The sequence below is a fragment of the Paramisgurnus dabryanus genome, chromosome 20 (genome assembly GCF_030506205.2).
Source record: "Paramisgurnus dabryanus chromosome 20, PD_genome_1.1, whole genome shotgun sequence".
Taxonomy (NCBI): domain Eukaryota; kingdom Metazoa; phylum Chordata; class Actinopteri; order Cypriniformes; family Cobitidae; genus Paramisgurnus; species Paramisgurnus dabryanus.
Window position 1 is genome coordinate 34,502,244 of NC_133356.1, and position 15,785 is coordinate 34,518,028.

At 36.7% G+C, this 15,785-nt stretch overlaps 1 protein-coding gene across 1 annotated transcript in view; it reads left to right on the forward strand.

Moving 5' to 3' along the window:
- Positions 1 to 14,683: 14,683 nt before the first annotated feature.
- The window catches only part of hmgcll1 (3-hydroxymethyl-3-methylglutaryl-CoA lyase like 1), a 35,226-nt gene continuing 34,124 nt past the window's right edge, over positions 14,684 to 15,785 (forward strand). Inside the window, exon 1 of the mRNA XM_065249414.2 lies at positions 14,684 to 14,887. Within this exon, the coding sequence (XP_065105486.1) occupies positions 14,792 to 14,887 (96 nt within the window). The 5' untranslated portion in view covers positions 14,684 to 14,791. The remainder of the gene's footprint in view (positions 14,888 to 15,785) is intronic.

The window sequence follows — 15,785 nt, forward strand, 5'->3', positions numbered from 1 at the left end:
TTACTTGCTGTCTCCAGTCCGCTTCATTTAAAGGAACAGTATGTAAGAAATTTATATCAATTAATCATTAAATGGCCCTGAAATGTCACTAGACATTAAGAAATAATTTTCATTTCAAATACTTATATCACTCACAACAGCGGTCTGGCCAAGATATTGTCATTTAAAAAGTGGAGTTGCAGCCCTCAACTGATGTTTATGTTGTCGTTTGGTATATTGGCCACCAGCTGTGTGATTGCAGTACCAGTTTTAGCCACACGTTTTGTGATTGCAATACCAGTTTTGGCCACAATCCTACATACTGTTCCTTTAAATTTTATTTTAAATTATTAAAACTTTTAATTCACACACATTTTTATTATATAGTACCTTATAAAGTACCTTAATATATAGTATATAGTATCTTCTATCTTCTATAGGATCAACTATGTCTGGCTCTCTTTTTTCCCCTAAGGACTTTTCCCGACCAGGGTTTTCTCCTAGGAATTTTTTTCAACCCATTGGGAGTCAGCTGACATTGGCTTAACTTAGAAATACGTTACATTATTTCTCCGTTAACTAGTATGGATTCATTTTTGCAGCTGTACTTTGCTCCTTTGTTGTCCTATGCTTTTTCAATTTTCTCTCGTTTTTACAGGTCATAATGCAAAGCTGCTTTTGAACAGTTAAACAAAAAATAAGCTGGTGTGTGGTGGTTCTTCTGGCACCATTTGGCTGCCGTCACATGCACATTGGTGGTGGTTGAGAAGAATCCCCCTTTCACATGTAAAGCGTCTTGAGTGCTGCATAAAAGCGCTATATAATTGTAACAAATTATTATTAATTGTGAAAGCGATATATAAATAAATCTGAATTTAATTGAATGGGGTGTGGTGAGTGGTGGGCCTGGCCCACCCAGTCAGGACCTTTGCCCACCCTGGCCCCACAGCACAAAAAAAATCACGAAATTTGTGTGATATTCAGATTAAATCAATATTGGCAAATTTTCATCTTTCGCCTGTCAAGACAATTGCCATTACATAATTCACTTCTTTACCTTTGCGGTTACCTTGATGCGCACCTCATCCAGTTGCGGCCACAAGTCAAGTTTATCAGTTTATTGTGCATAACAGGGACGTGCACAGACATTTTGAGGGGCAGGGGCTCAAGTGAAATAAAGGGCACTTCTCATAATTATGTATTTTTTTTCTTTTTTTCAAAAAAAAAAAAAAAGGATATATATTAACGCAATTCTGACTTCCTTAAAATTTTTTAAAAAGTTAATTAATTTTATCTTCCTCAAATTCACGCAATTGTTTCATTTTCAAAAGATGTCTAAAAAATAATCAGTTCACACAGACACCATGGTCTCCTTAGTATTCTAGGTTTATAGAGCAGCAAAGGAAACCATTCCACAATGTGCATGTTTTGAAAACATTAAATTACACATTAATTACAAATTTGTTAAAATGCTAAAACCAAAATTGTGACTGCTGAGTAGTGCTACATGCCAATAAATGCTATATGCTATCGTTTAGCTGAAGTTCTATTAGTTTGCAATTAGTTGTTAATCAAAATCTGTATTTTTGTCTGATAAGGGCTCAAAATATAAGGTCTGTTTACTTATGTGAGTTTCTGGCATGAGCCTCAGAGCAGAGCCAATCAGAGCAGAGCTCAACATTATTATTCATGACCCTTTCAAATAGGGCAAAAATAGACCATTTAATTAAAATGTCAAATTCTAGGCTTGTAAATGGACATGTAAAACGTTTCTGGATAATTTTTGCACTTAATAAAGTGCCTTCTTTGTCAAAGAACAATTTAACATATTATGGCAACAAATCCTTTGGCACCTTTAATCTTAGGTTTCATATTTATTAGGGTTACACATGTCAGAAACATCAAATATAGATTAGGCCTATTTTATTTGTATTTTATATTTAACTTTTTGGTGATAAACCATCGGATTTCTTCCCAATCTACTCCAGCACTCCAGTATAACACATTATACTTATTTAACAGCCATTACAAAAAACGCAAACAAAAAAAGCTTACTACTGCAGTTAGCAATTATTTTATTGTTTGTGCTTTCTTATTTTATGAGCAGTCTGTTTAAACTACATACACTACACTGTTACAAGTTTGCAACTCTTCAGGTTAATATGGGATTGCCATGAAAAACAATGTCCCTGAATCGTTATGTGTAACAACGTGTCCCATATTTTGTGCATAAAACTGTTAATATAAGAATGCTTTCTTCCTCACACACTTACCGGTAGCTGCCTGCAATCATGCACATCGCGTCTCCTTCAGGCTGAGATTTGGCGCTTCTTACAAGCGCGAATACAGCATACACGAGTAAAGACAAGAGCAATCATAAAGCGAAGTAGGTTAGAGAGGCGGGACTTAGGAAAGGTAAAGCCAATCATATTAGCGATGTGAGTTTTGGAGGCGGGACTCACCGTTAACCGTTTGTGTACCACAAATAGCGCTATTTTTCTATTAAGAGTTTAAATCTCATTTAAATGATTCCTGAATAAATTCATGTTAAATTAAATAAGTAACAAGTTAAAAACACAAGAAACAGACAGACATCAGTTGTTATATGAATAAAGATCATATTATTAAAAATAAATAAAAAAGCACCCCAGAAAAAAAGGGCACTTTTTCTCCAGGAATAAAAAGGGCAGGTGCTCAAGCCCCCTTTGATGTCTATGTGTGCACGTGCCTGGTGCATAATTTGGCTGTAAGTAACACTTTCATTTGTTTATTGTGTCTTTCAGCACAGTTACATATGTGACCCATTCTGTCTAAATGAGTGGGAGGTTTTCAGAAAAAAATAAGTAGCCTACATTAACCCCTCCTCTAGCAATTCAAATATCAGGGGCGGAGTGGCAATCGGGAGAGTCGGGACTTTTCCCGGTGGGCCGGTAGTGTTTTAAGGCCGCGAGGGCCGGTCTGATAATAGCCGTGCTTTCAGTCTTTAGTCGTGCACTCCGGCCACACTAAAAACTATTTGTCATATATTTAATATGCTTCAGCGCTCAAAATGTATCTGGCCGCACCGCTCTCTCTATCAAGCCCGTCTCCCCTGGAGTTCTATCAGCCAATCAAAAAAAAAAGAAAGAGGCTTCACAATAGCCAATCAGAAAATAGGACTGTTGTATCTGGGTAATATTTAACGCAACAACCAATAAAAAAGCATAGCCTCGCACACCGATCGAGGAATGGAGCTCCGAGCATCACTTTGAGCAGCACAGAGTAAGTCTGATCTCCTGTTTTAATGTTACAACAAATGCACAACTTTGACACAAACAATGACAACTTGACTTTTATAAGCAACTGCTTTGCAACCATAGTAAGCTTAATCTAACATAAAACTAGGGAACTGTTGTTGACTTTTAGGATCTTTTTAGTTATTACACTTGGTATTTCATGTTGTTGTGCAGTCATTTTATTGTAATTTTAGATTTCAGCATTTGCTTATTTTTTTGACCATGGAGGGCTGGTGGTCTATGAAATTTCCCGGTAGATTTTTGGGTCCCACTCCGCCCCTGTCAAATATAGTAATTAAACATCTAAAATTATCGTTATTTGTACGTTTTCTTAGAGTAAAATGATTAACCTAATATCGTAAGATGCGTGTTATGTCTGACATCTTGGTTTCGGTTTAAAAACATGCAGGAATTTGAAAATAAAATGCTGGACTTGCTTGATGTTTAAGGAGTTATTAAGAGAGATAAAGTTCGGGACTGATTTATGTTAAAAAGTTATTAAGATCGACAAGACTCGCGCTGACTGACAGATCCGAAATGCAATGCACAGACAAGCAAGTAAGTGCACTGACAGAATAGTTAAAAAACATGGTTTTGACAAGAATTTACGAAAGCATAATAAGCATTACAATAATCTTGCTGAGCTCAATTATGTCCACACAGCGTTTGCGCGAACACAACGAATTGTTAAAAAAACTTTCTCATTAATCTTTATCTAAATTAATAAATAATCAGATATTCGTTTAAAATTTCAAAAAAGTATGCTCTATTATTTAAAAATCAGTTTTGACAAAACAAGCAAAATGATTTTAAACAATTAGGTAATTAGAAATATTTAATTCAAATGTTTCAGTTGTAATTTACTTTATGTTTATGTTAATTGCAATTCATGTCATAGTAATCTTCAGTTTAAATTTTGCTTTTAAAATGTTACATTTTCATATTTTTATCTATTTACTTATTTATTTTATATTCACCTAAGCTTGCTTTAACTTGAAGTAATTAAAAGATGATCTGTGACCGAAGTCACATGGAGACACGGAGTTATTAACAAATATTTTATTATCAGAGTGCAGCATTTTATCAAGGTAGATATCCTATCCTTCTCAAACGCGTTGATTTTATACAAAACCTATCAATGTGAAAAGCTCTGTGTCCCCGATTGGCCAGCTTACCAGTACATTGTGATTGGCCTGAATACCTCTGACGTCAGCTCGAAATGTGAATCTCCTTAGCATGTTTGAAAGATTCTGTTACAATGCAATGCTGACAGGAGTTCATTTACAGGCTGTGAGTCAAAGTGGGAGGACTGATAAATGTCGGCCTTGTTCTTATCAACAGGCACAGGAAGTAAAGTGTTGTCAACAATCCATGTGTTTGTTGTAGTTCAAGAAACAATAACTTGCGTCATTGTTTACTTTGGGGTTTGTACCTTTTGCATATTGTTAACATGTACTAACACACACACACACCAAAGCAAATGTAAAATCATGAATTGGTCCATAGTTGCTCTTTAAGATATAGGCCAGGGTAGAGTTCTCAACGGGCCTGAAAAATACAACCCGACCCGGCCCGTGGCTTTTAAAGCCCGGACCCGATGTAACCCGACACATCAACGTGAATTATCTGTCCGAAACCGACCCGCAACCCGCCCCCGCCGACCCCCCGCCCCCGCCTTTTTTTCTCATACACGTAGGCTATTATCAAGACCAGCAGACGGGAATTCAAATCAAGCTTTAATGTTCACGCCTTTTAACAATACAAACAACTGAAACAATAAACTTTAAATATAGGCTATAAAAATATGCCTTAAATAAAAATGACACAATAATAAATAAAAAGAACTCAAACATGTACCCAGCCAGCGGCTTTTCCTCCTGTAGTAGCAAGCAACGGTGAATTCACCTGCGGCAAGTTTACTTTTCTCCATCTCTTCTTCTCCAGACAACAGGCGTGCACACTCTGATCCGCGCCGGAGCTTATTGCTATCCCCCGCCCCTCTCTGTGATGCACGCAGCAGCCAGACCAGACTTTCTTTACAGTGAACAGCAGTGATGATTAATAATTTTTTTCACGAAGCGTAAAAGATTAAGCCCGAGGTCCGACCCGACCCGACTCATTTGCTTATATTTTTGACCCGAACCCGTTGAGAACTCTAGGCCAGGGTTCCCCAAATCTTACCACTGTCATGGGCTTGCCTGACCTTAGTGTATGAAGGCAAGGCTATGGCAGCATTGTGGTTTGGGTGGGGACACGTGTTTCACATTATGTATTTGTGTCACGTGTTCCCAGTGTCTTGTCACTTTTACCCTACTCCCTTATGTGCTCGTGTCTTACGTAATTAATTATGTTCACCTGTTCCCCATTGATGTGGTGTCTTTATTATGCCCTCTGTTTCTCTGTCGTGTGCGCGTTCGTTTGTCTGATTCAGTGTGTGTTGTCCCGTTACTCGGATCACCTGAATTATATCTCTATTTCTCCTGTTATTTTCGTATCCAGTGTTTGTTTATCAGTTCCGTGTTCCATCACCTGTGTTCATCATCTGTTTTACCCCCACGTGGGTTTTTGTGTTTATTATTCAAATAAATCCTCAGTTCCAGTTTTTACATTATCTGCGTTTGGGTTCTCCCTTTATTTGTGTACTACGTACCGTGACAACCACTGCAGAGTTTAGCTCCAAAACTGATCAAACACACCTGAGCAAGCTAATCAGTGTCTTCATGATCACTAGAAAATCACAGGTGAGTAAGTTTGATTAGGGTTGGACCTAAACGCTGTATTACTCCGGCCCTCCAGGGTAAGATTTGGGGAACCCTGATTATAGACTATGGATCTGTTTTGAAAAAATAAAAAAGTCTATATAGATTATACCATTCCACCATAAATGACATGGGTTGTTTTATATATAACCTATACAATAATATATATTAGGCTATACAGATATTAGTTTTTATTGTTATATAATACATAGTTGCCTAGATAACAAGAAAATAAGACCATGACAGATTTATCAACCTGATAGGCCTATAGTGTGTTATTGATAAATGTTCAAAAACCATATATTGTTCAATAAGAATAAATTAAAATTACTTAAGTGTGCGTAGGGTCCGGTGTACGATGCCCTGACCACAGTCTTTAACACTTTGTTTGTATCCAAGCTTATTGAAACTAGCAGTAGACATGTGAGATTAATTTTAAAGTGCACCTATTTCATAGATAAAAAACAATGTTATTTTGTGTAATAGGCTTGCGTGGTTTATTGTTAAAAAAAAGTATAATTTTCCACATACCGTACATTTTTGTAGCTCCAGATATCCTGCCTTCCTCAAACGCTCTGATTTTGTACAAAGCTCATTGATCTGAAAAGCACCGTGTCTCTGATTGGCCAGCTAATCTGTATATTGTGATTGGCCTGAATACCTGTGACATCAGTTGGAAATGTGCTGCTCCTTACCATGTTTGAAAGATTCGGTCCCAATGCAATGCTAACTGGAGTTAACTTACAGGCTGTGAGTCAAAGCGGGAGGAATTATGATAATGACAGTTGTGTCCATGTCAACAGGCCCAGTACTGTAAGTAAATCGTTGCCTACTCTCGTCATCATTTACCTATTACCTCACACTAAAGGAAATGTAAAATCGTGAACATTAGTATGTAAAATAGTTGCTCTTTAAGGAAAATAACAGTTGGAATGTATAGAAGAGTGTAATTCCTAAAATGTTCTGTGCAATTATTTGATTCTTCATCGTATTTTTTCTCTTATCCCAAAAGAACAACAAGTACTTTGCTTGGCCCACCTTGCATCTCATAGCTGAAGCTCGGCCTGTTAACCAGTTTATAGCAAAACAATTGCGAACAGAGTTAGAATTTCACGTTTCTTGAACCATAAAACAACCCACCACCACCACCACAAGTCTGTGTCTCGTAAATTTTGTTCCTGCTCTGTTTTACTCTTCCAGTTAAATGAACTTCAGATGCTTGTTGTTTTTTTGTAGTCAAGGGGGTGATTGTTTGTAATTATCTGTGTTATACTGCAATAAATATTGGCATGCTTTAAAAGAGTCCACTGCTAAAAATAAAGTACCATTCACTACTGTAAATATTTCAGACATTACTGTTGGCTGCTTTAGTTATATAGAAAATGCATGGTTATGAATTCATATAATCTTTTCAGAATATTAAAGAGAATTCAGTTTTGTTAAAACTCCAGAAAGATGTTGACACAAATAAGTGTCAGTCATATGAGCTTGATATTTCTAAAGGTATTAGTGCTGTCATATTTATTTGTAAAGTTCTCCTGCCATTACTCTATTGTAAGCTAGAACAGATTTCTTGTCTTTGCTCTTGGCCTCATAGTTTATTTTGAAAGTGTCAGCTTCCAGTCAGTCCACAAACCTGATGAAACTTGATCCAATCAAAATGTTTTCCAGTTTACTTGCTTCATCTTTCCAGATGCACTTCCCCTCTTCAGGTTTGGTGGGTGGGCCGTGGACCTCTATAACAACTCAATCAGGCTTCCCTCAGCAAGTCAACCATCTGGGTCGCATTTTCACTCACTAGTTACCAGACGAAGCTATGGTTCATAATACAGAGGATGTGTCCTGAGTCCAGTGTTATTTATATGTGCGTTTATTTTGTTGTAACACAGGAGAGAGGTTTGACCTCAGATGTCTCATTCAATATGGGCAAAAAGGAACACCTGTACAGAGCAGCATTTAATAGATTATTTTATTTCATTGCAAATAATCGTTGGTGCTTTATGATAGCACTGTGTTCTATTAAAGCAATGTGATACAGGTCTTGCATTAAATGTGTTTTTCTACAGTTTCCACAGGGTGATCACAATCTAAAACACTGTGTTAACTAGCAACCATAGCTATATGAAACCCCTTGTTCAAAAAGTAGTACATGTATTCATTTATGATTAGTTTTTTTAATTCAATTATATCTGCATTGCATATTTTAAATATTTGTGTGAATATGCTTAATAGATAAACAAATCCAAACTTCATGTCAAACTTCAAATAATACAACGTCTCTTCGTATTTGTATGCTGCACTCAGACCAGTCAGTTATTATGAGGCTGTATTTCAGTTATGATGCTAACTGCTTTTGCAGGTCTTTAAACAGCTGGTGTCATACTGTGTGTTGTACCAAAACAAGATGTGGTTGTCATGACAACGACCAAGCAGCTCTGATGCAGCACTTACACAAAGCAAACGCATCAAACCTAAACTTCCCTTAAACATTGCCCTGCAAATGTAGTTTTTAATCATCTAAATTAATCTGTAAATATAAAAGATTTCATTTGTCTATGATTCTTTAGCATTGCTTGTTGAGCATAAAGTAATAGCAGCAAGGACAAGAGTCCTTTCAAACAGAACAGGCAGACAAAAATATTACCTCACATCCCATGTGTAAGGGGTTGAGGTTTTTGCATTGTTTACTTTCCCTCATACTACTGTTTTCACTATGTATTTGAGGTGAGCAAGACTTTCCGTGGAATTCTCTGTGCCATACTATGGATCTTTTGGTATTCAGTTGACGTAAACTCCACCAGTAAATATATGGGGTCACACTCAATCAGAGTCTAGTAAATGTATTAACAAATGTTTACTTATTAACATTTCATGTGCCTTCGAATTTCAGGTGGATGTTCCACACAATGTAGGGGCAGCTACAGTAAAGTGCATTTGATTGGACAGGAAATTCGAATGATGAAGCTGAAGTGTAGGATGATGTGATAAAAAAAAAACGTGACACACTGTTGATGAAATTTACTTTCATCAGAGAACATAACTTTGAACCACTCAGCAGCAGTCCAGTCTTTTTTGTCTTTAGCCCAGACAAGAGGCTTCTGACGCTGTCAATTGTTCATGAATGGCTTGACACAAGGACCAACAATTGCAAAAAACAACAACACTAATTCTGGCATGGTTGCCCAAGACTTTTGCACAGTACTGTATATATACAGTACTGTGCAAAAGTCTTAGGCCACCATGCTACCACTAGATTTGTTGTTTTTGCAATTGTATTGTGATCATATATAATTATTTCTCAGTCTCTCTATTAGAATACAACCAGAAAATACAGGAAATGTGTATGATGTGCATCTCTATAAAGTTAGTCCTTGTGACAAGCCATTCTTGAACAATAGACAGCGTCAGAAGCCTCTTGCCTTGGCTAAAGACAAAAATAACTGGACTGCTGCTGAGTGGTCCAAAGTTATGTTCTCTGATGAACAGAGGTGGGTAGAGGACCCAAAATCTGTACTCAAGTAAAAGTACAAGTACTTATCAGCCTATCTCAGTCCTGCAATGGGTAGATTAACATCACATAACGTGTCATTTGAGAAAAAATCTCAAACACACACACAGATGTTTTTCTGACGGTTAACTCTGTATTTATTTTCATGTTCACAACACAAACTTGTCAGCATCTGCCTTTAAACATGCAAACAGTAAACAAAAAAGAACGTGTGTGTCTGTTTGTTATCATGTTTTTATATGAATAGGTTATTTTCATTGCCATTAAAGTGCAATTACTCAACATAAACAGGAGCTTAATAAAAATGATCATTTTAGAATTTCATATGGAACTTATCTGTTTGTGCAAATCAACTCTACATTTATTATAATATATAATACATGTTTCTTTAAAATCAAACTTTATTCTTTATTTTTATTAATTCATTCTTTAGGAAGTAAATAAAATACATTCCCGTTTTTATTTGAATGTATTTTCTACACATTAGTGAGGTGTCCGGATTTGTGTATAAATGCAAGATGTCCTTACATTATGCTTTTCAGTTTGTTTACTAGGTTTTGTCATTGCTTGCACAAGAGTGCACATGGCAAAAAAACTAGGACAGTGTGTGAAGTGACAGTAGTGTCAGTTACTTTTCCAATGTTCTATGGTCAGATTAAGCAAAAAAAAGCTTTTTTAGCAGCAAACACTCAACATTACTTTGGTGCACACAACGTAACCAACAAGGACCAAAGTCCACCCAACTTAAAAATTGCGTTAACATTACAAGTTGTCACAACATAAATATTTATGTTTGTCAAACTAATAAGAAGGTGATGTAGTTCAGCTAACTAAATTTACTGAGTAATCCCAACTTAAACTTAGTACAAAGTAGTGACCTCTCAACTAAGATTACAACTCTACGACACCATGCAGCATCTATCCATAAAATTATCCACACACAAGTTGTATATCCAGTTCAGCTACCACACAGAAAGGTCTCCTGGACAAAGTCTTTGTCTGACATAGCCCTTGCTTGAAGCAGAGACCTTTTTGCTGTGAGGCAACAATGATGCTCGCTAACCTATGTGTCGAACATCTACACTGAACACACAGTTCTCAATCATGGTAACAATGAACCTCATTCTTTCAAAATTACTCAAAATACAATTTTTACAATGTAATAAAGTTAAATTTGGCACTGGCTAGTATTTATTTCTTCTTCAGTTCCGAGATTTATAATCTTCAAAGCATTGCAAGAAGGCAATGTACAAGTGAACGGTTAACATGCAATGTGTTGGCCAAACATTTGCATCTGCTTAAAGTATGTTTCTGGAGTAGATAAAGTACAGTAAGTAATATTAGCAACATTGTATTTCATGTTACAGCACTTTCGTTACATTCATTTCTTAAGGTAATGTTTTGTAGTTACTGTCTTAATACATCACAATAATCTTTTAATTACTAATAACTCCTATAATTATTTTTATATGCAACCAATAGTGGACTGCTTAGGGAAACATATCCCTGACTACATAAGTAGGACTGTTGGTCCCATGTGTCAGAGTTGGGTTTAGGTTCATTGCCTGTTCATTTGTGTGTTCTTTAAATTTTTGTTCATTATCTCTTTAATTACTTCCTTTTCTGTTGCCTTGGTTACAGATTGTGTTTGTTTGTTTCTATAGTTACCTATTAGCCACACCTGTGTCCAGTTTAGTTCCCTTGTAAGTTTCTATGTATTTATACCCATGTTTTTGTTTAGTTCATTGTTGGATATTGTTTGTATTGTGTGTAGTTGGTTTCTGATCTTCCAAGCTTCTCTGACACTCTCTAGTGTATTTGCATTGTATAGTTACAGTGCCTTTGTGAGTTTGAGTTACATTTTACACAACGTTATAGCATGAATGAGGACCACACATTGATGTAAATCAAAACAAAAAGTAGAATAAGATAACTCATAGGCCACAGATATCTCACTCTGGTCAATGTCAAATTGCTCTTTATTTCTTTAGGCACCCCAGTGGACCCTCGTCTTTGTTTTGTGTTGATATACATTCTGAATGAACAGTTCTAGTCTGCCCCTATTGCCCGGCATTTACGTTTCCCAAAAAATACTTTAGTGAATAATGTTTTGATGTTGCAATCAGAGCTTGAATCTATCCTAGCAGCTTCTAAGGGACAATTGAAATCGTATGGCAAGACGAGAATGATCAAATCTGGCTTAAGTTTTTCAGGACTTATCTGATGGATTAAAACCTCTTTGATGCCTCATCTAAACCTGTTCCCCGTAAAGAATATTTTTCACATATGTTTTCATCTCCGAGATGAAAAAGACAAGAGCTAAACTCTTTCGCTGACATAATGGCACTGCAAATAAAACATCACATCTGCCATTTATCTTTACAATTCATCCACGGCATGGAGCCCCATTTCTTCCCTCATTAAAGTCATCAAACAGTTTTGGAAACCGGCGTTAGTCACGGATAAAGTTTCAGTGGAACAATGCTCTGGGAGAAAATACAAGAATTTTGGCCCTGTTAACAGTGTGTTCTTTTTAACTGTTCATTCGGCACTCTTAACCAGAACGCTTCTGGAGTGGCACTCCAAGTCGAGGTAGGCCGAGAACATGTTCTACATCCAGTGTGTTGCAGCTGCCGTCATAATTAAAATTATGTTCATAAAATTAAGCTCAATTGTGTATCTTCGATGTGTGCTCCTATTTTGCAACGCTATTTTGCATATTAAGTGCATATGTTACAGCTTTTCCCATAGGTGGGGTTCATTGTAACAGAGGGTTTGCTGTAACACTTGCTAGAAAATTAAGATAAACAATTCAGTATTATTCTATTTATATACTAAAGGTGAATATTGTTTGTACATTTGTCTATGACTGATGAATATCCACAAATCCATCCATCCAAAAATCCTTTTATTAGGGATTTAGGCATATGAATAGAAATTTCCAGCAGAGTTGATCAATAATCATAATTGTCAATTACTCTCCTTGATAATTGAATTACAGTTTCAATAAATAGAATAGATAAATAGACGATAAATAGATTACATTGTTTATTATCATTGTTTATTTGAGGCTTAGTTGTAACAACTTGTGCTGTTACATCTGGTTAAGATGTCTGAGACTTCGAAAACTCAGCCGTATATAATTAGGATGTGCATTTTGGTTAGTGTGGTATTTGTTTTGCCCTTTATCTCTTCTGACAGGAAGGCTGGCATTGACTTTGGCAAGTGCAGCATTTTCGAGTTGAAAGCCTGTAACCTTTCGCAATGTTCCCTAAAAGTTCTGTAAAGGGGACAAAAATCTGAACGTCGCCATATGGTCCTCTTTTGGTTACATAAAACGTTCCCGATATAACTGTTAGCTTAGCATTTTGTAAATAACTTTAAACTAGCTTTTCTTCTGGCTACAATCTTAAAGACGTCACTTTTTCATTTTAGCATTGTTGTGGTGCACGTAATGATGTTGCTATAATTTATCTACACCTAAATGATGCTGCTTTTAGTTCTGGCTATATGTTTGATAGTCAGTGAAAATATATAATCTATAAGAATACATTTTTTTTATCTTCTATTTATGAATTTATGATATTTTATAATTTCCCTGTTTATCTGTTAATTTCTTTGTCATTCTTGTATTGCTGCTTTGAAGCAATGACATGCTTGTAATGCATGTTGCCCGAAATTGTGTATAACTTGCTTTTAAATCATCCACAGAGATAAACAGAAATGAACAAGTAATATAGTCAAAGTAACTTATGCTTTCATGTAACAGCTAATGAAATTCTTCCTGATCTTGCTGTCATGCTCAGTAGATGAATGTTTGCATGCATGGAATGATAAAAGAGAAGCCCCCACACCAGCTCACCTGCGCTGCGTTACTTCATGTTTTCTGGGATTGCCCTGAAGGTGCAGCTTTACTCTTTGAAGTAAACCCGACAGCTGGTATTTGTCAAGATGAATGTCCAGTTTTTGTCCTTTTAGTTAGAAGGCATTCAAAGAAAAGGAAACGTTAAGTGGTTTGGTAGGGACACAGATCTAATGCGGCTCACTCCAGCTGGGGGCAATTCACAATCATCTACACCCTGCTGTAGAATGTGCCGGATAACTCCAGGCATAACGACTGCACTGTATTACACACATTCATAGATAAATAAAACAGTCCATGTACAGATTAGTTTGTAGAGATATGTAAAACATAAGTAGTTTCAGTTCCTTATAGTTCCTTTCAGTTTGTCACACATTTGAGCTAGTGAAAGCTAAAAGGTGAACATTTTGAAATAAATTTACATGACCAAAGATCAACAATTTTAATTTCATAATTTCAACCAATAATATTCTACATTTGAGAACATTTTACATTAAAATGTTGCTTGTCATCGTTTTAGCCGTCAGCAAAAATTTTTAATAGAATTAAACTTAAAATAAATTAAAATAGTGAATAACTCGATTGGTTTACAATCTTTGCAACAAAATAAATCAAAAAGATTTTCAAAAGCCTAATCATAAATGACTGGAAGGTCATAGAAAATGAACGAAACTGTATTATTTGAAACGCCAGAAAACCTGAACATAGCTTGCTCTTAGTTTGTAATGTTGTAATGAGTCAGCCAATGCCCTTCGAAAAGCACTGATACCTAATAAATGTGGCCCCTGGACCCACCAGTGGCACCCCAAACCCCCCCCCCCTGTGAGAGAGAGGCCAGACCATCTCACAGCACACCGGCATCTTATTGAGGAAGAGCTCAACACAAGAGCTTCCTTAAACCTCTCTATTGTAAGCACCTGGGCCGAGAAGAATGGCTCTTTCACAAGTAAATTGCGGCCTGGCTTTACAGAGAGATTTTATAACATAGCACAGTTGACATTGGCAAGAGTGCCACAGTCAGCCATTGAAAACCTTCAGTTGCCTCAGTCACAGGAGATCAATCAAGCCAGCGTATTTCTCCGAAGCTGTAGCTTTCCGCTGGGGAGAAAAGCCAGAGCTAGTAAAATAAGTAGCGTGTGGTTAGTCTTATTGTAGAGTCCCATACTTCACGTGAAGCTGTCACTCTAAATCTAACAGAATGCTGTCTAACATCTTTAGCCCTCCCCCTCTCTGTAGGCAGGGATGCTGCTGCCATGGTAACAGCTGAGTCATTCCGTGTCCTTTGATGAGACACTTTCTGGATGCTGGCGTGCTGTTCCGGTGACTCAAGAACAGTGTGAGGAAGCGCCTATGAACTCTACAGGTGTCATCAGGGAGCGACACTTGGCTAGTAGACCGCGCTAGCCGGATGGGTAACATCTCCGACGGGGTCAAGCACTGCCTGAGCTATGAGACTCTCTTGCAGGATTATCCATGGTTGCCACGTCTCCCATGGGAAGAGAAGGTGGGGGTTGTTTTTGTGTGTGCATGATTTATGCATGTCTCTAGTATATTTAGTATAATATATACTGTATATACAATGCAAAGAGGCATTAATAATGTAATGGAAAAATTGTCATTCTATCTATAAACTTGTAATTACTGTATATTCCTTCCATAAAAGCACAAAATGAGATAATATGGATAATGTACAATGTGCTGTTTTCCATAAGATGATCATGGACAAAAAAGACAATGTGCACTATAAAAAAGTCCAGACAAATTGTTTTGATCAAGGGAGAAACAGAACAAGATTGAAATGTGAAATTATGTTATCTGCTGCCTTGATGTCATTGTATTATTTTCCTGTTTAATATTATATTTAACATAGATGAATTATGCATTACAGTAAATGAGCAGCAAACTCTTTTAACTCACAAGAAAGGAGAAAATAAACAGGTCATTGCCCAGGGCAACTGAAAAGGGATTGAAGTTTGGGGTTGAAATGAGCAGTTATAGATCTTAAAGATCAAGCAAATTCTGCCTGAGCCATTACAGCCGATTACCACTACATGTCAAATAACTCTCATTAATTTGCTGCTACTGCACTTCAACAAACTAATCTCATTAGTGTATCAGTAGACTGTTACGTGGCGGGTTAGGGAAGGGGTAAGGGTTAGTATAATAAGATACTTATAGGCCCTATAAACATTGCAAAGTTTCGGGAGTGACAACCACATTTAATGCAGGAGTTAATCCCGTAAATGATCGTTCCATGTCTGTACAGAACAAGACTCGCTCACGGAATTATGATGATTAACACAGAGGTCTCACGTTGTTTTGAAATAATATTACAGCGTTATGTTCTGCAATGTAAATAATCTGTCTTTTTGGCATATCCTAAATATTTTAGCAGTAAAAAG